The sequence below is a fragment of the Dermacentor silvarum genome, chromosome 3, assembly GCF_013339745.2.
Source record: "Dermacentor silvarum isolate Dsil-2018 chromosome 3, BIME_Dsil_1.4, whole genome shotgun sequence".
In the NCBI taxonomy this organism is placed as follows: domain Eukaryota; kingdom Metazoa; phylum Arthropoda; class Arachnida; order Ixodida; family Ixodidae; genus Dermacentor; species Dermacentor silvarum.
Genome location: NC_051156.1, coordinates 173,337,375 through 173,361,469, shown reverse-complemented (window position 1 = coordinate 173,361,469; position 24,095 = coordinate 173,337,375). Strand labels below are relative to the sequence as shown.

The 24,095-nt window shown below is 44.3% G+C and overlaps 1 protein-coding gene across 1 annotated transcript in view; it reads left to right on the top strand.

Annotated features, from left to right (window-relative positions):
• The first annotated feature begins 11,643 nt into the window (after positions 1-11,643).
• Positions 11,644-24,095, top strand: part of LOC125944568 (uncharacterized) — an 18,828-nt gene continuing 6,376 nt past the window's right edge. The window contains exons 1-5 of the mRNA XM_049665064.1: positions 11,644-12,044; positions 13,904-13,966; positions 19,338-19,424; positions 22,209-22,273; positions 23,681-23,716. Of these exons, the coding sequence (XP_049521021.1) occupies positions 12,005-12,044; positions 13,904-13,966; positions 19,338-19,424; positions 22,209-22,273; positions 23,681-23,716 (291 nt within the window). The 5' untranslated portion in view covers positions 11,644-12,004. The remainder of the gene's footprint in view (positions 12,045-13,903; positions 13,967-19,337; positions 19,425-22,208; positions 22,274-23,680; positions 23,717-24,095) is intronic.

The window sequence follows — 24,095 nt, the reverse complement described above, 5'->3', positions numbered from 1 at the left end:
GCAGTGAAACATATGTCTTCCTTTTCTCTCTTTCCTTACAGATCACCAGAGTGCGGTCAGCAGACCCAAGCCGTGTGTCCCAAACGGAGAGGGAAATGTTTAAAGAGAGGATATACAGCGCCATTGTAAGCTCCTCGTTTTACGCAGTTTAAAAGAACGTATTATCCCTTCAGTCACGGCGTTCACATTTGTGTGCACGACTTAAGTTTGCCATTTACCTACAGTGGTGGCAAGGAATAGACCACGCGCATTAAGCGTAGGGTAAATTAAACATTCTGCCTACCTGAGTACGTACATTTTACTTGTGAGAGAAATGTATCACTATTAACGACCTCTTTGGTGAAGGCACTACCGTGTTTGAAGGAAGGTTTGACAGGGGGTGTTTCGGTAGCTACTGCGAAATATTTTTTTCCACTTTCTAGTTGCGTTTGCAGCCAATAAACAACTGCGAGCGGCTAATTCAATTATTTTTATGAAGAAACGTAGCTTAAATGTAATTGGCGTTGGCGTTCCAGTTACTTTCTTAACAAAACGTCGTTTTATGCATTGAAGCACAAACGTAACTGGAACGCCAATGCATTTCTCTCCCTTCGCACGCTATATGATGCATTTTCCGTTATGTTCGCAGCATATGTACTCGCACTTTGTCTACATTTTCCCACGTTCACGAGCTGCAGCATATATGAATGAATGAATGAATGAATGAATGAATGAATGAATGAATGAATGAATGAATGAATGAATGAATGAATGAATGAATGAATCATTTCATGATCATTTCAGATGGACATCGCACCAAATGGGCAAGCGGCCCGAACCATGAGGGAGAAATTGGAAAACTTCGTTGTGAGTAGAACAATTTCAAAAATTTCAAAACGGGGCGCCGTTAAACAGGAAAACCATGATTTTGAATTATTTCGTTTTTTCATCGCGCTCAGTTGTTGCTTCTCGTCTTTCGCGGGTCAACTTGTGATGTATTATGGGCAGTGTCTGGGCCGGTGGCTGTTGCTTAATTAGGGTCAAAATGTTGCCCAGGAAAGCTAAGTTCCGCGAAAAAATTTATTTAGACGGCACTTCATATTTGTTCTTAAAGCACACTTCTCTTCCAGCGTGTGCACCTAACGCAAATAAATAGGGCGACGTCACTATTCTGAATTATTTTACTATCTTCATTATCAGACCGGGCCCGCAGACCAACTTTGGTAATGTTGTGGAAAAGCTTCTGTTTGAGCAAGCTCGTACGACATTCTCCATGTTAAATAACCAGAAGATACGCACACAAACTTAAAACATACATACGCTCATCGATTGCCTTGTATATGGTATTTCCCAGGTTATGTTAGCCAAGCTGTTCAAAGAAAAGAAGAAAACGAACAGAAAGGTAAAAAAGAAAAAAAAAGACACGGTGCAAAATACGATAATGAGGCTTACGGTGCTCGGTCGTAAGAGGTCTGACCAACCGAACACCATAGGTCTGATAATCTTATATTGCACCCTTTTCTTTCTTTCTGGCTAACGTTAGCTGGGACCCCTGATATACATGTTATATGTGTATATGTCTATCGACGCTGGCCTGTCTTAATCATTGGTAGAACGATTTTTTTCGGAACTTTACAAAGAAGCTTTGAGGTTATGTAAACATTACTGTACAGTCTACATGCAGAATTGTCGGAAAATTGAGAATGATAAATCCAAACGCCCTTCACTTTTCAGAAATGCATGGCCAACAGCTACCAACGCCCTTATTCAGGGGGTCGCAATCAAAGAGAATGAGAAGATGTTTTTTTTTCTCTGCCTGGTGTTGGAATAACGTCATCGTGCAGTACAACGGTGCCTGGTCCTTCGATAAGGATTTTAATTGTTGTGTGATCTCCGTCTGAGCCCCGTGCTATCGCGACGTCTGTAACGTGAATAAAATACATCATCCCACAGTTTATGGTGGCTTTGTTTTGTCAACAGAGGTGACAAATAGGCGCAAGTTGATGAAAAGTTGATTAGGAAAGTAGATTCTAAATTCTTAGTGGCGGTCTTCCAGGAAAAAAAAAAAAAAGAGCGCACTTGATTGAATGTATCTGTCATGACTATCGTTCACGGTTATCCAGCTCTCACGAGCCATTCTTCAATTTGAGAGGGAGCTTTCTGTCGATATAGTACGAGCACCTGAGTGAGGACCAACTTTCTAGCTTGCCGCATGCAGGTTAGTATGGATGCGCGAATAGCATTTTTTTTTTTTTGATACCGAATTGAATACGAACCGAAAAGTGCCACAGTCAGATGGAATCGAAACGAATAATTTTCGAATGCATTTCGAATAACAAGGAACCGTTTTCACCAATAATATGAAATGATGTTCCCGTCCTAGTATATTCACAACGTTAGCAAGTTAGAACAGACGCGCGAGGGGCTTTCGTTTGCTTGCTAAAACCAAGACGCAAGTTGCTTGTAACACCCCTAGTATTTCGAACAGTCGTCGCCTACACAGACGAGGATCCGCCATTGATGCTGCAAGTGTCAACGCACCTCTCCCACAATGATGCAACTTTACTGTGCCGCCTCTGGTTATATATGATGGCTTTTAGGAAAGCCCACTCATTTCTTGATGAAATGGCAGGCTTACCCATGTGTGTCTCGTGCAACTCTTAAAGACACAATTGTCAACGCATATTGTGTTGGTGCCATCGTTATAACGTCGAAGCGACCTGTTTTCGGCGCGCCAAGCCGATTCGACTCGACTTTATTAGCCCTGAGTGGGGCATATATAGGGCTGGTGTAGGCCTCGCGTGCGTCCCGTCGTGTTTACGTTTGCTCGGTGTAGTTTTGTACGCTACTGCACTTCTGACGGCACCTTCAAAAAAAAAAAAAAAAAAAACATTTTCAGTTGTCATGTGTAAACATGACAACAGTGCCGGCCGACGGAGCTCGGTCTGGCGTGTTGCAGACTTTTCATGCGTGGTTTTAAATACTGTAGTGGCAGTGCAGGAGGATAATCAAATTATAAACGCAAAAAAAAAAAAACAGGATCGGCCATGTGACTAATAGACACAGAGGAATATTAGCTGCGGTTCAACAGGCACATCCCAAATACTTGTTACATATAAGTTCTAAAACACTTACCTTGATTTTAACCCGTTATAACTTGCCCTGTCACGGCTAGTAGTACGTGGTAAAACACCCAATTTTCCCACTTGTCGACGGATGGTTTGCAGCATGCACAATCTGTTTTACATGCGCATTTAGAATGGTAAAAACAAATGCCAAGGTTGCGCTGTTCTGTATAAAATGCAGTACGTGTCTGCCATAACTAAGTAATAAAGGGAATCTGCACGCTTTGAGCAAGATATCGTACAATTTTTTTTACAGCCTGAATTTGCGGGTATTCTTTTTTCAACAAAATTTATCGACGTGCACGGCGCACGTACGCATTCGAAGAGCAGTACGTAGCTTCCAACATCTAAGCGTCATTTCTTTTTTTTTTTTTTTTCATGGGTCGTGCGGTTTCGAGGAAGAACTGAAACTGCACTTCAGGCTCGACAGCAGGAAGCAGCCGAAAGATCCTCCAGGAAACGTAGTTCAGGCGTGCTTAGTTCCTATAGCACGCACGGAGGGAGCGAGCGCAAGCGGCAGCCGTGCGAGCAGCGTCCTGGACGTGACGTCACTCGTGCGAGAACGCCACTCCAATTTCTCGCCGCTATAATTGGGCTCACGTAAACGCAGCTATAGGGTTGCCGTCCAGCCCCAATTCATGGTACGATCTGTGTTTCTGACGTATACCTTGACGGACCCAGAAGGAGAAACTCAAGGCGAGAGACCGCAACAGAGGAAGCATGGATTCGCGTGTACACAGCCGGGTATAAGCCACTCCTCTTTACAATGGAACCCAGTGCCAGTCGAGGCGAACGTTGAATGGCACGCGCTAGCGCAAACGAATTCGCCCTGGAGCCTGAACAGCGGCAAGTGCGTTTGTTCAAATTTTCCTCGAACTACCGGGTGTGTTGCGAAATGGATGCATGCGCTATACAAATCGCACGAAAATAAAAATAAAAATAAATAAAGCATCTCATTTTTTGTTGCTGGCATAGATTCGTCGGTTGGCAGAAAAGCTTTCGCACGGAAAATAAAGGCATAAAATAGTTCGTGCGTTTATATTCCTGACTGAATACGGTGTTCTCTTCATCTCTTCCCTACGCACCTGGACGGGACGAAAGTGCTGCTCAGGCTTTTGTACGCTTCACGATATCCTAGTTGCTTAAGTGTTACACTGCGCACAGGCTCAGCCGATCTACACATTCAAACGAAACCACAATGAGAGACATTAAAAAAAATGTGGTTGATCCCTCTTATATAGGAATCGGTATAGAACACGAAAGTGAAACGTGTCTTCACAGAAGTAGTGTAATGTTTATTGCACATTGATATATAATGTCTATTGGTGTTTTGTGGCTAAAGCGCCCTTAGGCGTTGATGCACCCACGCTGACGCCTGGTGGCACGTCTCCTCCATCACGACTACCAACGTCGATGACCATGAGCAACCGTAGTGCATATGGAAGCTGCACTACGCTGCACACGCTAGCACAACGCGAAAGACGAAGCACGTAACTGACACACTAATACAACGCGCAAGACAAAGCACGTAACTGAATCGTCACCGAGTCAAATCAGCGCGTACAGCGCGTCGTAATTGCAGCCTCCGCGATCAACTTCAGAAACATTTTCAGAGCTAATTGCGGAGGCCACGCTCCGCTGTGCTGAGTACGGTGAACGCCACCTAGGTGGCGTTGGTAGTGCTTCTTGATGCCAGCGTCCCTTCGAATGCTGGCATCGAGGCGTCGTAGTGCTGAGACCACCGAAGCGTTCACTGTCGGTGCGCGTTAGTGTCATAATGCAGTACTTCTCTTTTCTGCTCGTAGGCGGCGGCACCGCCCCGAGCAAGAGCGCGGGTACACGGAGGAGTGTTAGATATATAAGGCGCGTCTGTGTAGCTCTCTGCAAATGCGTTTGTGGCGCAATGGGTTAAACGCTCGGCGATCTATCGTCGCGGACCGAGAGGTCGTGGGTTCGATTTCAAAATTTTGCATGTTTGTGGAACTTTTTCTTCTGGTTTCTTTCTTTGTATTATGTTCTATGACGTATTTCCGTGACGGAAATACGTCAGTGAAGTCTTGGTGGACCCCGGCATAAAACACTTTCGTGTTAAAAAATGTCAAAAAAGGTGTTTGCCTTGTAAGGCACATTATTATGCGTCATTGCAGTAGTATACAGCATCCCTGTCACGTGCGGCCGCGTGTACGTGGGTCAATCTGGGCTGTGTTTAAACGTGCGCCTTAGGGAGCACCAAAATGCGCTGAAAGACACTGTTTGCTCTTCACACTTGGCTACGCATTGCTGTGATTTCGGGTGCACCGAAGAATTGGCTCGGACCAAAATTCTGTTTCACCGCCCAGACCATTTGACAAGCGAAATTTGTGAGGCCCAGAAAGCAGAACCAGGTTGTGATAGTTAGCCTTCAATAATCCTCCAAGAAAAAGAAGTTTCTTTTTTAGATTACGCAAGTCAGTAATAGCCTAGCAGCACACTGCTTGTGAGTGCTTTGTAACTCATTCGCTTTTTCTCTTAGTTATTATTTTGGTGTAATAAGTGACATAACCACGATTGCTTATCATGGGCTAATTCGCTGCCTGCAAGGCGCATGCTCAGTTCAAGTTCCAACTCGTTCCTTCAATAAATTTTCTACTTGAAAGCCGACGCTTGTGTTGTGGCCTTCCTTCGCCTTTGTTTTCAGTGCGCTGTTGTTATTAGCCACGAAGCATTACCAACTCGCCCATTTTTCTACCCTCTTCAATGCAAAGGAAATTATTGGTAACGTAAGATCGCACTGACAACGCCTATTACACCAAGTATTTAGGGCCACATAGATTATTTTTCAGGCGTCAAACTCAATCAAATGTACCGTAGGCCGGACGCAGTTTATTTACTCAATGGTGCTCGCTGAAATGTATAGGGTCCGTTCGATTCGCCTGCACCACTGTGAACCAGTTCACAGTGGTTCACGAGAAGTTCAGAAATTCTGCAGCTCGATTTCTGCGGTGCAGGCACAGCGCGACACTCGAAACGAATGCCGAGGTGCAGACGCGGTGCAGACGTTATGTTATGTCCGACTAATGTGCACGGAGTGCGTAAGTTTGAGAGGTCTTGAACTGCAGATATGATCGGATTATGGGGCGTAAATACACACCACACTTGCGTAGATGCATCAGACGTGCATAAGCGGTGTTTTAACGGCGCTCGCGCCCGTGGGCTGTGTCGTCTGCTGCGCTGCTGCCGTGCACCTGCACGCCTGCACCAAGGCGGCACCGACAGTGGAGTGGGTGCAGCAAAATCATGAACCAGCCCTGCACCTTTCCTGCGCCTTTTGAAACGAACGGCGTGGTTCAGCGGGCGCCATTGCTGCACCGATGAAACAAATGACAGGGTGCAGCACCTCGTGAACCGGTTGAGGCGGTGCAGGCGAATCGAACGTACCTTTTGTCTCTCCATTTGGCATGTGGTTAGCAGTATACGCATGCCTGTGACAGCAGGAGGCGTGGCGACTGCCTGACGTGCACCAACCTGCTACATGCACATTGGTTTGCTGCGGTAAGTTGCGGTATAGGACGGCGCATTAGCAACGCATTCACGCCCTCTCAGCACTGCGCGCGCTGGTCACTGCGGCGACAAAAAAAAAAAAAAAAAAAAAAAAAAAGAAAAAAAAAAAAAAAAACCCACGCTACGGCATGCTGATAGAATCTGGTATGATGGCGCGCACCTTGCTCTCCTCGGAGTCGGCAGCGCGCTCAAAGCTTTTAGGCATATCAGTCGCTTTTGGAGGATACTGATAATGCACAGCTCAAAATATGTTTCTCTTCAATACCCTTTAAAGCGACTGATATGTTGTAGGTTTGGCACCAGCTGACGTTTACGCCATAGATTTTGATGGCGTATGCTGAGGTTAAGTTAATGTTTCATCGGTTAAGATCGACTACAAAGATTGAACCTCGCAAGCTTCAAGAACATTTAATGAGCTCACCATGGCCCAACTACAAAAAATAAAGAAAAAAAAGAGAAAGAAAAGAAAAAAAATTGAAATCCATAACGTTACATTGACGTGCGGGCACTGGGGTTTCGACGCAAACTTCAAAAATGGTAACTTTGACCCTCTGTAGCTTTCTCATTTAGTAATCAATCTTTCACCGCGAAGTTTACGTAGATAGAGTTTTGAAAGAATACTTTATCACTCTAAATTAATCTCTAAATTAATTTAGTGTTTCTCTTTAGTGTTCCTTGAAATTGCGATAACATCATGAAATCAGCTATTATTATTATGCCACAGACGCGATAAATGCATAAGTGTAAACTGCACAGAACTGCACCGTGGATTCTTCGTCTGCAAGAATACGACTTTACCTAAAAGGGCGGTAAAAAACATCAGGATGCAGACGCGCTTTCTCGCTGTCCGCTTCCTACGACACCATGCAATAGTCCTCCGACTCCCTCCCTTCCGTGACAAGCTGTAGACGAGATACCCTCCACACGACAACAGATCATTCCAATCTCACCAACTTGCTGACTCTTACTGTCGGCGCATCATAAACCGCATTCAAGGAGATTCGCGCCCGGCGCATAACACCGGCCTTCGTCGACAGCTGACGCAATTTAAGATTGACAACCGCGTTCTGTACAGCCACGTCTATCACCCTAATGGTCAACGCTCGGTGCCTGTCCTGCCTCGCTCTCTACGTGCTCATGTACGTCATGCTGCTCACGACGACATGACTGCTGGTCATCTTTGTTTCCAGAAAACATATATGACCGCATCAAAGGTCGCTTCTACTGGACTGGCTTATCCACCATTGTAGCGAGGTATGTCGCTTCCTGCGCCCTTTGTCAGCATCGAAAGCTCCCTACATCAGCTCCAAGTGGACAACTGCAACCCGTTCCGTGTCCTTCGCAACCATTTGAAGTCGTTGTTATTCACCTGTATGGTCCTCTTCCAGTGACTCTCACCGGTAATCGATGGATTGTGACAGCCGTTGACCACTTGACACGCTACGCCAAAACAGCTTGTGTGAGTTCTGCCTCGGACTCTGACGCTGTTGCATTCATACTTAAAGCCTTAATACTGCGTCACGGTGCTGCTCGCGTCATCCTGAGCGACCATGGAAAGCATTTCTCTCGCAACTCGTAGACGAAATATACTAAGAGCCTCCAGAACTACCCATCAGACCCCCTCCAGTTACCATCCGCAAACCAACGGCCTAAACGAGTGATTTCATCGCACGCAGTCAAACATGATCACCATGTACATCGAACCAGATCACAGAAACACGGACGCAATTTTTCTATTCGTGACTTTTGCATATAATACCGCCGTTCAACGCACGACTGGTTACTCGCCATTCTACCTTGTCTATGGTCGTTCGCCCTTGTCCTGTCTTGACGTCTCTAATTTCCTCACGCCGACTGTCAATCGATGTCCCTCCTCCTGTGAAGAATATGTGTCCCGCATTTTGCGTTGTCACCAGCTTGCCCACATCAACACCGAAGCACGGCAACAGGACCGCAAGTAGCATTACGACGCCTCTCTACGTGTTGCGTGCTTCCGCCTTGGCGAGGAAGTGCTACCCTGGACACAATTTCGTACTCTTGGCTTGTGTGACAAGTTTCAGCTTCGGTTCCTTCGCCTCTGCAAAGTCTTGGAGCAGACCTATCCGGTTAACTATCACGTGGCACCTGTTATTGTTCCAAATGACCGCCGCTGCCACGCTGCTGACGTTGTCCACGTTTCCCGTATGAAGCCTTTCACAAGGCGTTATCCGTCTCTTCGAGCTCTCGCGTGGGGGGAAATTAATGTGGGCATTTATTAAGCTGTTCTTTGTCACCTGTACATGATCATCATCACGTGGGGGTCACATGGGGTTCTTCTTCATCATCGCTTGTGGGGATTTTCTCTTGAGTGTGATCTGTGCTTTGGGCGTGGTTGGTTAGCCGCATCTTCGACGCCTAATAAACGTCATGATAACTGCTGCGTCACAGTATTCAATAAAGCAAAGCCGGATTAGTCTGCCCATTTCTGTCAATGAAGGCGTTACCAGCCTTATATTACGCTCTGACACAAAATAGTGCACAAGCGCATACTTTGGCAAAATGTGAGCGGGAAACATGTAAGGGCGAGCACATTTCGTGAAAAGCGCGTATACTTGTGCACGACAAGCGGAAATATCGGGGTTTGCAATTAACCCTGATGCCTCGTTTTAGAAATTAGACCTTCAAACATTTATGTAACATATGCTCAATTGGAAGATGGTTTTTCAAGCGCAGTCAACCTTGAGGCTGTTTCTCTTCATGAATTGTTGACTGTGTGGGCCTTTCAGAAGAAATAGTATCCTATAGTCGTTGCAATGAGCTGTCCTTTGTGATGCCAGCTGTCTCGACACACCCACAAAGCATGCGCAGGTTGGGGACCGAAGGTGAAGGGAATATGATTTACGGCCTTCGAGCAGACCTCCATGGCTTCGAGATCACCGTCGTCGGCGGCTCGCACTAGTTTACGGCACGAACATATCGATACACCTATGCGTATCCCTGTTGCGTACATTGTGTATGCATACGCGCACGCGTGTTTGTGCGCCTTGTTTCTTCCTGCACAAATTGACAAAGGGCTGCGCCCTTTTCACGTGTGTATACGAATGACTGCCATTGCGCGTGGTTCGCGAAACAAGGTTGAGAGTTTGCGTCCGTGCTTTTCACAGAGAAGACAGGCGAAGCTCTACGACTGTATAAAACGCACGACTGACGGGCGCCCACTCAGGTTTTGCGGTCGGGCATCGTAAAAACAGCACGAACATCCGCCATTTTTCGGCCTCCCAGTTTTCAGCGAAAGGCAAGGTATTGTCAGCGCTTTACCGAAACGCACTCCGTTCCGAGGAGGCCAGAAGAATCAAGAAAGAAGTTACCTTTAATTGAGTGTCACAAGTAAACGAATTTACTATGAATCTATGTTTAGAGGGATTCAGTTTTCAACACAAGAAACAGCCGTTCAAGGTAATGCATGAAAGCGAAGTTCACTGCATAGAGGTGAATACGTCCTTAATACAAAAAGGGCAGATAAAACAAACAGAAGAATAAAGGGCAACAAATTCACTGACGATTACGATACTCCCTAATAGGAAATTTGAACGCAGCTCTATAGTGCTCGAACTTGGCGTATCAATATTTTGTTTTATTATTATACGTATGGGTACACGGTTTATATGAAGAAGAGAACGATGCGAGTAGTGTGGCTGGCGCGGACAATCTGTCTCGTGCGACGCATTGCAAACGGACGTGCGGCACATTGCAAAGGGAGTGAAGTGTGGCGCGACTGCCTCTGTAATCGGGATATCACGAGAGGCAGCGCGTGGGTGACGCCTGGGCGCGATTCACAGCAGCCGCCGTAGACAGACCTGCACTCACGCATCTTTTGTATGTTTGTTTGTTTGTTTATTGATACTGTTAACCCCTGAAGGGTCATTACAGGAATGGAAATACAATCAATATTTGGAATACAATAAATAATTACACGCGCAACAATAAAGACAACAACAACAACAATAATAATATTAACAATAAAGGCACTCCTTATTTCACATATATTTACAGTACTAATATGCCGAACACAATCTGAAACTTATTGACCGGAATAAACTTCGTTTCCATCTGTGGTATCGCTGGGCGCGCGGGCCACATGCCTTATTAATGACGTCATTGGTAAACAGACGATGGCGCGCTACTCTGGCGCCACCTCGTAGCGGTCGTCGCTGCGGAGATCGTCTTGCGCGACACTCCGCTTTTCTTCTCAAGTTTTCGCCATACCCTCCTCCTCCGCTTTCCGCCTCATGGTTCTGCTGCACTCTCCTTATCCGCTTTTCTCCTCGCGCTCTTTTCGCTAGCGCCGTCTTTCATCCCCCTTTCATCCTTCGGTGTGCTCGTTCGCTTGGTTACGCCGAGGGACGCCGACGCTCAACGAAGGCACGCGCGCTTAAGAGCTGCGCTCTAAAACAAAGAAAGGATTGATTTAGCTTCGTAGCCATGGTCGCAGTGCCCCAAAACCTGTCATGACTGCAAGAAAAGGTCTCAGTGCGACTCACGTTTTGGAAATGGCAGATAATAGATTTGGAAGCTACGCAAGCACGTAAGAAGGGATTTATTTGTCTCGTAATTAATCTTACTTTCACCTTAGTCATGGCTAGTATGCGACGCTTCACGTCTATACGAAAGAAAACCAATAGCTGTCACTCATTGTTGACTCCGTGAGTATGGGTTTTGTACAGAACTGGCATATACTTATTATCGAAATACACACCGCAGAATTAGGAATAGAAACTGGAAGGCCACTTTTGCTTTAGTTGGGGGCCGGCATTGAACCTTCAATGAACACAACAGGCTTCTAGGAAATTAAAATCATAACTTGTACAACTTGTCGGCGCAGAGAAAAGAGAAAGCCGAATTAAATTATGCAAAAAAAAAGAAAGAAAGGGGAGGCGCTAGTATCATGCAAGGGCTTTTGTTTACAAGTACGACTGGTTCCTGTCAACCATGACATAACTTTTTATAGTAGTGAATAATGCATGTATTCACCTGTTGGAGTACGATGCGGCAGAGTACAAATTCTATGCTTCTCAGTTTCCTTTCAGCAGTCTTTCCTTTTTTTTTCTTTCCATGCAAGTTCTCAGCACGTCTCGCAGGCGGATCCCAAAAGCTGAATTCCCCAAGGGCGCAGCCAGGTGAAAAGCCTGATGAAACTGGAAACTCTTTTTTTTTTGTGCGTGATTCACAACACGCTTCGAGCTGTGCGAAGGTGTCAATAACGGTCGCAGTCGTAAATATGCCGGAGACAGACACCGCCCACGCGACAGAGGATTGTCAATCCGCCAGTGCTCAGTCCTTGCAGGTGCGCCGGCACCAAGTGGAGACACAGCCTTTGAGATATGCATGCGAAGGCCGCTTTCCTCCTGATTGTTATATATGGTAAGCTATACAGGATGTATGTATGCAAACTTTCATTTTCCCAACACTTTATTTAACTTCACACGTGCAAACACTAGGTAAGCAAGTAACGGTAACCTAAATCTTTCTTACGCAGCAATGTATATTTTGAACGATTGTTAGAGTTGTTTGGCGGGTTAACTTGGAACGCTGGGACTGCGGAAATAAAAAGTTGCCAGAAACTTTGACCTTGCATGTAAGAGCTTCTACTCGTCCACTAAAACGTCCTAACTATACCTTAATTATTGCTTGGTCATTTAAACGATCTCGTTGAGTAAACGTTTTCACAGTTGACCATACATGCAATTTTCTGCATTGAACGAGGCACTAATCGCATAGGCTATCGGTCCAAGTATTTGCACGTATTTATAAATTGTATAAGTAAGGCTCATTTTTGACCGACCGACCGACCGACCGACTGACTGACTGATTTATTTATTTGCTTATTTAGAGATATATGTGCTCAATTACTCTCTCATTGGCAACATATCGGTAAACGTTAAAATTGAGTACAACGTGCGAGTCGGCGACTAACAGAACTATAGCGTAAGATTCCAGTGACAAAAGTGATTACGACGTTGTCAGGTGCCAAAGTGGTATCTCTTCTTTATGCGAAGAAGACATAATGTTCACCGAAAGACGGATACTTAAACTGATCAGCAGAGGGTTAATAAGAGCAGCCTCAGCCTGGAGCCAACGTTTCGACAAGTGAATCAGACAAGTTCGGATAGCTACGTTTACATGAATTCGATAAAATCGTGTCGAGTCGGCTTATCGGGCCGAAAAGCCGTTTTCGGCCTCATGTTAACGTGTGCGGGTCGGTCCGAGTGAGCTCCGAGGCGAGTTATGTCAGCGCGCCTGCAAGAGATGGGTTGACTCGCTTAACCCGCTTGGGAAGTTGCATGTAAATGTGGTCACGTCGGGCTGGGTCAGCTCGACTGTTCATTCGATCCGCTTGCGTAGAGTTCATGTCAACGAAGCTCTTGTTGAGAAGTTGATTCCATGCTAATGCTTCCTTTGTACGACCGCTGCTAGTCTCCTATTTATGGTGTTTTATAGCTTAATAACAGGAATATCGTTTGTTGCACGAGCTGGTATACACTTAAACGAGAAACGTGGTGCAAGAAAATGCGACAATGACATGAATAGACGTCTTCGTGCCGGGCCACATTTCTGATTTAATTTTAATTGTATATAAATGCGACTGAAGGATTAGTTGCTGCTTATATCATTGTAAAAATGCGATTTCTTTTATTTAAGCAGATGACGAGAAATATTGTTTAGTATGCTTGCCTTCCGGTCCCTCAGTGTCTATTTCACAAGTTTCTTTTCTTCTACTCTCATTAACTCTCTTTTTAATATTGCTTTTGTTGTACGCGTAATGGCTGTGATACAACAAGCTCTCTGTAAGACGATGGTGGTGATGGTGGTCCCCGTTCCTTTTAGAAGACACATAATTAGTTGTTCCTTCATATAGGCGTCGTTACGGTGAACACGAGTGGTTGTCAGCACATACGCGATGATACGCACATACGAATATATCTTGTCCCAGCTAACGTGAGCCAAGCTGTTAAAATAAACAAGAGATTTAGACTACACGGTGCAATATGCGAATATAAGACCTAAGGTGTTTGGTCGCTGCAGACCTTTGACGACGGAGCACCGGAAAGTCTTAGAACAGTAACTTGCACCGCGTTTTCCTCGGATTCTCTTTCTTTAATTAGCTTGTCTAACGTCAGCTAGGATGGTACAGTAAGGCACGCCAAGATGCCGCGTGTAAACACTTTCAACACTAAATATGTAGCACAGGTTTCTGAAAACTTTTTTTTTTCATTTTTCAGGATGCATTGAAACTGTACTGTGTCAAAGGCCAGGAGCCCACTTCAAAAAGTCGAAGCAGTGGAGTGAGTGCAAATATTTTCTGCGAGCCGTTGGAAGTGCACGGAAGCTTCGTGAAGTAAAAAGGCGCGCATGGATTTATTTCATCCATGCGCGCCTTATCATGGATATGTTTTCCGTGCTCACGTTGGTTTCGACGGGAATTCAGGGCGCAGGCTCCTTTCCCAAGCGCATCACCCCAGAAGAAAGCCGAACGCCAGGCCGGGGCACGCTTGTACCCATTTGAACCCGTGGGTGCCCGGCGGTCTCTTAAAACGAATGCTAGGGCACTCAACCAGTGAAACTAAGAACTTAGCATACGTCACACTCGTCTGATCAGCTATGGAATACGCTAATGTAATCTGGTTTCCCTTCAGCGATTGCGCCATCAATAGGCTAGAGAACGTGCTGCCGAAAGCGGCGAAGTTCATTTTTATTTATTCAAGGTCCTCACAGGCTCCGAAGTGGAGTATTGCGTGAGGGGGGTTACAAAAGGTTAAACAATGAAAAGGAGCAAAACTCTTGTTATACATGAATTCACCAAAATGGAACTTATACAATAGTTAAGAATAAAGGTCATTTCGAGTTAATATAATTCAGGCTGGAGTAAGAAATTTGTAAATCTACAGGTATTTCAATTTAAAACACGTTCACATGACATATTCGCAAAATCAATTCGAAATCTAGATTTAAAATGTGCACTTAACTCTTGTCCAAAGATCACGGGATTAACAATATTATATAACAGCAACAGGAACACCATTCTAATATTTATTAGCCTGTGGCAGGGTGGATGAATTAAACGCGTTAGTTTTGCCAAAGAGGCGTTGAAAGCTATTTTCATTATGCAGACGTCTTGATGAACGGAATGGACGAGTTAAGGTTAGGGAAAACGAAAGTGCACTGTGAACTATTTTGTGCAATAAACGAAGTAGCGTAATAGTTGGATGTTTTTCTAAAAGCGGGAGTGTTAGTGCTATCTTGATTCTTGCTACGCTAAAATGTATGCTATAGTCTCTGACGATGAAACGAGTGGCACGGTTCTGAATAGCTTCAAGGTCATTGATTAAATAAGTTTGGCAAGGTGGCCAAATGGACGCAGCATATTCAAGTTGACGGAGGACAAATGTTTGATATACTAGCTTGCGAGTAGCTTGAGGAGCATCGTAAAGATTAGGCTTCAGATAGCCTAGTGTACGTGATGCTTTTGCTGTAATTGTGGTGATATGAGTTGACCATGAAAGGGTTGGTGTAAGATGAACGCCTAGATACTTATACGAGGATGTGCTGGAAAGAGAATGGTTGTTAAGCATGTTGTTGAATGAAGAATTCATACGTTTACGACTGAAGGTAATCAACTTGTATTTTTCTGTATTTAAAGTAATTTGTCATGAGGAACACCAATGGGAGACTCGATCAAGGTCTTGTTGAAGAGTGATGTGGTCATGATGCGCATGAATTTTTCGGTATACGACGCAGTCATCCACATACAACCGAATTGTCGATGAAATACCGGAGGGAAGGTCGTTTATGAAAATGAGAAATAAAAGTGGACCCAGCATGCTACTCTGAGGTACACCGAACGTAACATTAGACGTATCAGAAGAGTAGTTGTCAATGACTGTGAGCTGTTTACGGAGCGACAAGAAGTTACGAAGCCATGAGGCGGTAAGGGAGTCGAGGTTAAGGCAAGACAGTTTGGTAAACATGCAGACGACCGTGCACAGCACTGTCAGAGGTCTTCGAAAAATCTATGAATAACGAGTCAGTCTGGGAATTATCATCCGTGCTTACGTGAAGGTCATTAATAAACTCAAGTAATTGTGTTTCATACGAAAGACCTTTCTAAATCCGTGCTGGTTAGGAAAGAAGAAACCGTTTTTTTCCCTAAGTGTTGCGCAATCTTAGATACAATTATGGGTTCAAGAAGCTTACCAGGGACACTAGTTATAGATATAGGACGGTAGTTGATAACAGAACTTTTGTTACCGAATTTAAATACAGGGATTACTTTACCCAGCTTCCAATCATATGGTACCTCGCCTGACGATAATGATTGTTGAAAAATGTGTAAAAGAATAGCGCTAGAAGAAATGACAATGTGCTTCAAAACTTTAGACCAGCGGACGTGGATACCTTAAGAGTGCGAATTAATCTGGAAATACCGTCAGGGGTTATGGTGATTGGCTCCATAAACGGGTAATCTACCTCTGTCGGTGAAGGCATGTTGGAATGATCCTCCTGAGTAAACATAGCGGAAAAGTGATCGTTAAAAACATTTGCGCAGTCCTCTCGATTGACGGCGATGCCGGATTCGTCTTGCAGTGATATGCTAGAAGTAGTACTCCACGGGGAGATAAGTTTCCAAAGATTTCTGGCGTTATTTTTAAGCAGTGATTGCAGGTCTTGCGTAAAAAAAATTTTTTTTTGCCTTTCGGACGGCGCTGCAGTAGGCTTTTTCGGCAACCACATGTTTTACCCGTGCAGCTGGCGTCCCCAAAGTTTTAGCAGCTCGAAAACGTCGCTTATTTTTGTTCCTTAAATTGCGAAGGGTCCTGTGAAACCAAGGTTTCGGCACACTGTCATGGAAAGATAGCCTGGGTATGTAAATACGTATTAGTTGTAAGATTTTGTCCCTGTATAAGCACCAATTTTTATTTACTGTCCTTTGCGAGAAATTAGTGAGAAATTGAATGGAATGGCGCCCTAATTCTCGGTTTATGGAGTAGAAGTCGGCTTTCTTACAATTTAACGTATGCTTAGGTATCAAGTGACGCGAATGAGAAGATACATTAACTGTTAATTGGATAAGCTTGTGATCACTGAACCCTTGAGTGCATGTAATGGTGTTTGCAATTTCGGGAGTGGTAGTTCTCAGTCGTTATCGGCGCACGGATTATCCGACAGAAATGTTAGGCGAAGCAGGTTTAACTTCACTCGGCAAACGAGCTAAAAACTTCAACGAGTGAAGTGTTTGTTTATGCTACTGCACAACTGCCTTAAGATTCATCCCGGAAAGTTCTCTGAAACAAGGCAAATTAGAGAAACGCGACACACATTATTCTACATTACAAGAATATTCTTGTCATAACAATACCTGTTATTACTCTTTCTTTCCGATTTAAATTCGGGAATGGAATGATCTTGACAGCTTCGCAAGGCAGCAGCGTGCAGTCAAAAAATTCATTCAGCTGGTCGAGAGGGCAGTGGTAGGTGTGGATAAATTCGGTGTTCTCACTAGCGCAAGTACCCTACTTGACATGTTCCTTAAATTTCTTCGCAAATACGTCATCTATACCATCGTTTATGGCTGTGTAAGAAATTTGATTTCATTTGAACTGTATTTCGGTAGACTGCTGTGTACGTATTTTAGGTGATCTTTACGATTGCTTTCACATCACATCAAGCATACGTGCTTTTTCATTGCTGTTGTTTCCGCCAATGTTGTCTTTGCTTGTGCCAATCACTATTCTCTTTGTGTATTTTTTTTGTTACTCAACCCGCTCCTGCAATAGCCCCTCTAGGGGCTGACGGTATCAATAAACAAATAAAATATTTAGACATTGGGTATAGGACCTCAAAATCGACTGAAGTTACCGCAATACCGTGGCAAAACGTGCCTTTTTCTATTTCACTTGTATGGCATGACAATTAGGAATTTGTACATTTAAAAACGTTAGCACAACTTTGGGCTTATATTGTCCCGCAACGATAATCGTCATCTATCTTGCTTGCGTTTCCTCTCTTGAAAACTCAGCGCTCGCTACTTTCCTGTCGAGAATGCTATAGGTCACGCTGATGACGCGCATGCCATTCGCGACCTTGAAGTATCGGGCTCGCAGCGTTAAATAAAGGAAATGCGGGAAAGACAGATGACGATTATCGTTGTGGGACAATATGAGCCCCAAATGGGCAAACTTCTTTAAGAGTGTGACGATGGCTCAGAGGGCAGTTTGTCGGCCGACGGAACCAACGTAGTCGGATAACTAAGTAGGTTGTACATCTGCCCTTGATAACCTTGCAGTTCCTTTGTTTGGAAATTGGCTAAATGGTACCGCCAGCATGACAGTCCGATCTATCGCTAGTTTATTTGGAGAAAGCTTGACATACCAGATTGCGCTCGCATCGGTCTAGTGAGGCAACGTAAAAAAAAAAAAAATACATTATGGGGGTTTTACGTGGCAAAGCCACGATATGATTATGATCCACGTCGTAGTGGGGGGGACTCCGAAATAATTTGGACCACCTGGCGGTCTTTAACGTGCACCGAAATCTAATTCCACGGTTGTTTTCGCATTTAGCCCTCATTGAAATGCAGCCGCCGTGACCGCAATTTGATCCGCGACTTCGTGCTTAGCAGCCCAACATCATAGACACTAAGCAACCGTGGCGGGTTGAGGCAACGTTGGCAGCATAAACTTAAAGAATGTATTGCGGCTGGTTACACGGATAGGAGCATGAAGAGAAAGTCAACACTTTAAACACCGCAATTTTCTGAATGCACGTGAAAGAGAGGCGTTTTTTAATACTTTTATGCTATAACCAATGCTGTTAGATTCGTAGACTATGTGTATTCGACCGTATGGCGTACACTATGGCGAACTTGACTTCTAAGTGCTTAATCGGTCGGCACCTCGCTCCTCGGAAATGGCTACGGGCCAAGAAAAAGTGTCATGGACACATGCATGCCCCCAAATCATGACCCGTATTCGTGATGCAGTTCGCACACTAGTAGGGCTTACGAAAAAGCGCGGGCTAACTGTGATAGCATACATAGCATTGGGCGGTGCATGCCGCTTACCCAATGACAGGCAGTTCTCAAGAATAGAAACCTTCGTAAGTTAGGCTATACTATGGGGTTCTCCGGGGACTGGATGGGCGTAGTATTGATCATAAAAGGCCATCCATGATCTTTTGCGCTGCTTAAGTTCTATAAAAAAAAAAACAAAGAAAAGAACGCAAGAAAATGTCATCTGCATGAAAGTTTCTCCACCTTGCGGATCACTGCCGAATTGCTTTGTATGCTTATTATGCGTTCCGTGGTAGCAGTAGGCTGTTGCTGAGACGCGCGTCATATGACGTCAACGGGGTTGCAAGAGCTGCTTTGGTCCTGTCCCAGCACCATTTAGCGCGCTTGCAGGGATGACAGGACTGGGAAAGCGTGAAAGACAAATGGCGGCTTTCATGAAATTAATTGCATGGTGTAACATTAAGCGCCTGATCAAGTCTGCGTTGGAGGACAGAGAGAGATAAAGTGCTCGTTGTTTGAAAATTGGACGACATCATATTTTTTTTATGACAGCGCTTACAAAAAAAAAAAAAAAACAGCATTGATGCAGCAGCGATAAATTTACCTAGAATTTACGTTCGCACGAATATTCTGTATTGTTATTTCAGAGAATTTCGAGAGAGACTGGGATATATTAATGATTCACGTGTTCACCGAGAAAGACGAAGAGATCCTCGCAAATTGCTGTGGCCCAGGTATCTTTTTTTTTCTCAACTTTTCTCAGTTGTCGTCCAGCGTGTGTGTATTTCACTATAAAAGTCAGATTTTCTCTAGTCTATGAACCCCCACTTCCCAACCACTTCTTTTACTGAAAATCCGTTTCCTATTCGCATGAGGAAATAGCTCATGGAAAAGTCGCAGGCTAATGTGAGCGCTGTTCTATATATAGGACTTACGCGGTCGTCGTATCGTCCCCATTTATTTTATCCATGGTTAGAGCGTAGTATAGCGTAAACAGACTGCAAACACCAAGACGGCGCAGTGCTATACAATACCGACAGCAGCACGAGAAGTATCTTGAGTGTTCCTGTAAAGCGAATGGGGCGACACGGAAAGTAGAAATTTGTCTTGCCGATCCTAGCTCTTTTTGAACATTCGAAGTTAACTTTGGAGCGTAAATTTAATCGGACTGTTTATGGAATGAAAAATCACCTACCTTCCAAGGTTCTCGCCAATCACTCTCGACAGCAACTGTAAAGTACGCAGTGCGCGTTATTGACGCGTAGCATAAGCCGTTTTATTGGAGCGCTTCAGTAAGACCTCACGTTTTCGTTTGCAAACATGTTTGTACCTTTTCGCACGCAAGTGTTTGCCAGACACGAGCGCCTTCTCCGGCGCGCATTGACATTCGACTACTGGGCTTTCCTTTGGGTCACCACATAAATGTGCGAGACCCGCAGCAAGGAATGTTCCGAAATATTTGGGCACCACTTATTCTGAAGTCTCTAGCAGAGCCGCCGGGTTGCTGACCTTTGTGCACTAGTAAAATCTCGTAAGAATCCCACGTTTCTCCTTTTTTTCCCTGCTCTTTTTCTTCTGCTCTGAACGGAGTAAAAACATGTTGTCTCAGGCTGCCTCTCAGCTTTCCTTAACGTCATTTTTCTATCTAGCTTTCTATATAGCCTAGTGTCGTATGCAAAGAGAATAGGACGATGCCGTAATATTTTTTGGGCAATAACGGTGTTCTATTACGATTATTATAAATACCACAGACATTCGGAACGCGTGCTGAATAATAATGAGATGGAAATCCACGAATACTATTGGCTCTTGCAAATCAGCCTTTAACTCAATTGAAACTGCATTAGCGGCTCCTATAGTGCGACTACATATGCACTCGAAAGCATTAAATGCGTATTTTCCCAATGTCCTGGGACAACCTGGTCTATCAACCAGTTTATCTTTCAAAGGCATTGGGAGTCCCTAAGGCGCGATGTGAAAGCTAACTGACCACCTTTAAAATGTGTGCTCTAATGAGGAGCTAAATAAGAACTGTTAAATGCTTGTTCTCAGCCTTTCTAGAGGCGTTAAATGAAACGCTTACAAAGTTATTGCTGCTCTTGGAGAACCAAAGGTGGCAGTGTTAGAAGCGTACCTTACGAGAACCGCGTATAATGTTTGCTCAATGTCCTGTAAGAACTGAACATGCCAAATCATTGACATTTCGAGAAAATTGAGGCGGTTTATTGGGTGATGTGCGAGCAAAGTTTCAAGAGTGTTAGTTAATTACAGGCTTTGCAAAAAATTCGTTACGAAAGTAATCAAAAGCGCCGTACGGCTGTTACGCACAATGTTTCCACTGTCCAACGATAACTGTAAGCGATACCGAGTTCTCCTTCGGTGGAAACGGGCGGCACTTAATATGTGATAAAGTGCAACATTTCCGGCATAATTATTATCGTTTCAAATAATTACAGAACTGATTTCTTCTATCTTGAATATGAGACGCGTAGTAGGTTCCAATGGTGTCCTCGGTGAAACGAACGATACATCTAGTTTATATTTGGTTTAAACAGAGGCCACGTTATCGGTTATACGTAGGCAAATTTCAAATTGCTTGGTTGAGTTGTGGCGTTTAGAGTAAATTCTTTATGTAACGCTTCAGAGTGTCGTGTAAGAGAGTTTATACGAGCGGCGTAGAATTTAGCCCGCAGTCCAGCGACAACTATAACTGCCAATAATATCAAATCTGGTTGAAATTGGCGAGGAGGTGACCTTATGGCTAATGCGGATGGGCAGTCAAATATGTGCGAGCGAATAACGGTCTTGGCAAAAGCATTTCTTCAGCAGGTGCTTGAAAGCATTACATGGTAGTTATCTGCCATTTTCCCAGCGACCCTAGAGAATGGAGGAGGGGGAAAATTGGGGAATGGGGGAAATGTTTGGAGTAATGTGCAGTGAAAGTTGAGGAGCATTCGTTTTCTCCCTATTATAAAGTGTTATTAGAACCACACAGCGTGTTTGGCTGCTGTATCCGAAAAACTGAGAGTGGCGCTGAGTGCATATTTTGTGCAAATGGGGGGCACCTTACGTCTTATATGCGTACAAAGTATATTGTGTGCAGTTTTGGTCCGGTGTTGTCCCGTTTTTTTTTTCGAGTGCGAATTATGACACCTAGTTTAAATTTGCACGAAATGTCGTTAATCTCATGAGTGATATGTGGGCAGCGTTTCAAAGCGTGTAGTTTAACTTTAGGCAATGGAAATCCCCAATGCATTTGCTTAAAAGAAACGTATTCGCTGGAAGTGGCGCTGTGATTCTGCAAGGTCACACAAGTGTGCTGAGTTCTTTCCTTATTTTAAGCGTGGAAGTTCTGCACTTTAAATCATATTAATGTGATATGTTTTTCACGATAGCGTGTCTTATGTTGTATGCGCAGGACGGAATTATGATTGAGGTGATGACTACAAATTGTGATTGCAACGCCGATACCTGAGGGGTCTTTATGGTCTCGCATTTAATTTTATTTTCCCTCTTAGGACAATCTAAGGAAGTAGAACACTGCGTCAAGGGATCGAAGTTTACCATGAAGGAATACATAGAGGTAATTGCCCTTGCGATGGAATGTTCTCGCAGCATGGAACTTACAGTTCGGTTTAAAGGTCCACTTGCTTTTGGCTTGGGATGAAGTGGTTACCGTCATTTGTGTATGTTTCTTGGTACTTACAAACAAGATGTCAATTGGATAGGCAGTGCCTACGGCTTGTGTTTATCGCAATTGAACGGCAATATACCGTGTGACCAAGCTAACGTTAGCCAATCTGTTCAATGAAGAAAAAGCTTTAAAAGACATGGTGCAAGATGGAATTATATAACCTGCGGTGTTCGGTCGTCAGGCGCATGACAATCAAACGCCGTGGGGGTTAAGCTTGTATCTTGCATCGTGCGTTTTTCAATCTTTTTTTTTTCCGCACAACAGCTTGGCTGACGTTAGCTTGGACACCCTTATATGAAGGATGATCTGCATAGAGAACAAAAATGCGGAATCATCTCAAGCTGCTATATGTTGTCGGCAGGCAGCCACACATTCGAGAGATATCTTAGTTCAATGTTGTGCAGAAATATGAAGGCACGCTAACGCAACAATCGGCGTGTTGATATATCTGAAATGCTTCACTTACCTATCGGTAGCGCCTTAAAAACGCGCATTTTTCAAGAATTGGTTTACAACCACATTTTTACGATGTTCAGCCAAATGGCCGGCCACTGGGCCTTGAGCGAGCACTAGGGCTCTCTTAGACGATCATTGGTGCATTGGACCGTTTGGCCAATGTAACAACGCCCGCACGTAAAGGGTATCCTGAAAACAGCAGCGCATGCGCATTCAACGAAGAATCACACATGTTTATGTCACAGTCCCGTTTTTTCGGATCTTCTTTGTTTACACAGCGGTAAAGAGCTGATATTGCTGCGTGCTCTGAACAAGCCTTTTACACCTATTTTTCCTGCGACTTTCTTTAGTCGGTGTGATACATCATGCACCTCATGACACCTCATGTTACACCTCATGCATGCTTTTTTTTTCATTGCTACAGACATGTGCTCAATATACTAGGCACGATTTTTGCAGTGACTGGCATTCGTTGTTCATGTGCACGGCCGAGTGCAAGGTTAAGCGTTTTTTTTATTATTATGACTATATTTTTACTTTTTATTTTTGTTTTATTATACTTTAAAGCAAGTTACCTTTCTTCCCCTATAAGCGAAATCAACTCTCCTGGGGCGTACAGTGCCGCCAACGTTCAGTTAAGATTCTGCCTACTTTCTTGTTTTATAGCAGCACCTACCTAAAGCTACTTGACTTTACGTGGTCATTAGAGCTTCGACCCGTTACCTCGGCAAATCCCGAATAAAACGGAGGAGGAATGGGGTGCTGAAGTACCCTGTATTAGCCTGTGAAATGTAATATCGCTTACTGAAGCCTCGTTCTGCTTTTCGCCCAAAAATGCAGCTACAGATATCGGTGGTCAAATGGAGGAGTAGCAAGGTGAGTACAAACTTACACTACTATTTCTGTTCAAAATGCATCGTCTCTTTTTTTTAATATCAGTTCAAGATAACCTTCAGAACTCGTGGAAGAGAACCATGAAACGTTTGTTTGTGCACTATAATCTCCCGCATCCTGATTAGCATTGTGAGGTTAGCCGTAATTATAGGCAAGATCTGATGCTATGTGCAAATGATTTCAGTATCACGTTTCTAGTGCGAGCAGGTGGCGCTCCATATGCTGTGCATAGCCTCCGAAATCTTGCACGGTGCCCCATCTCGGAAGACTTCACTTGGTTAGTCGGGGAGTGGCATGGTGATCGAAGCCGCGCATTATAATAATAACAATTATAATTTTTTGTGGCGGCAGAGTGATGTGA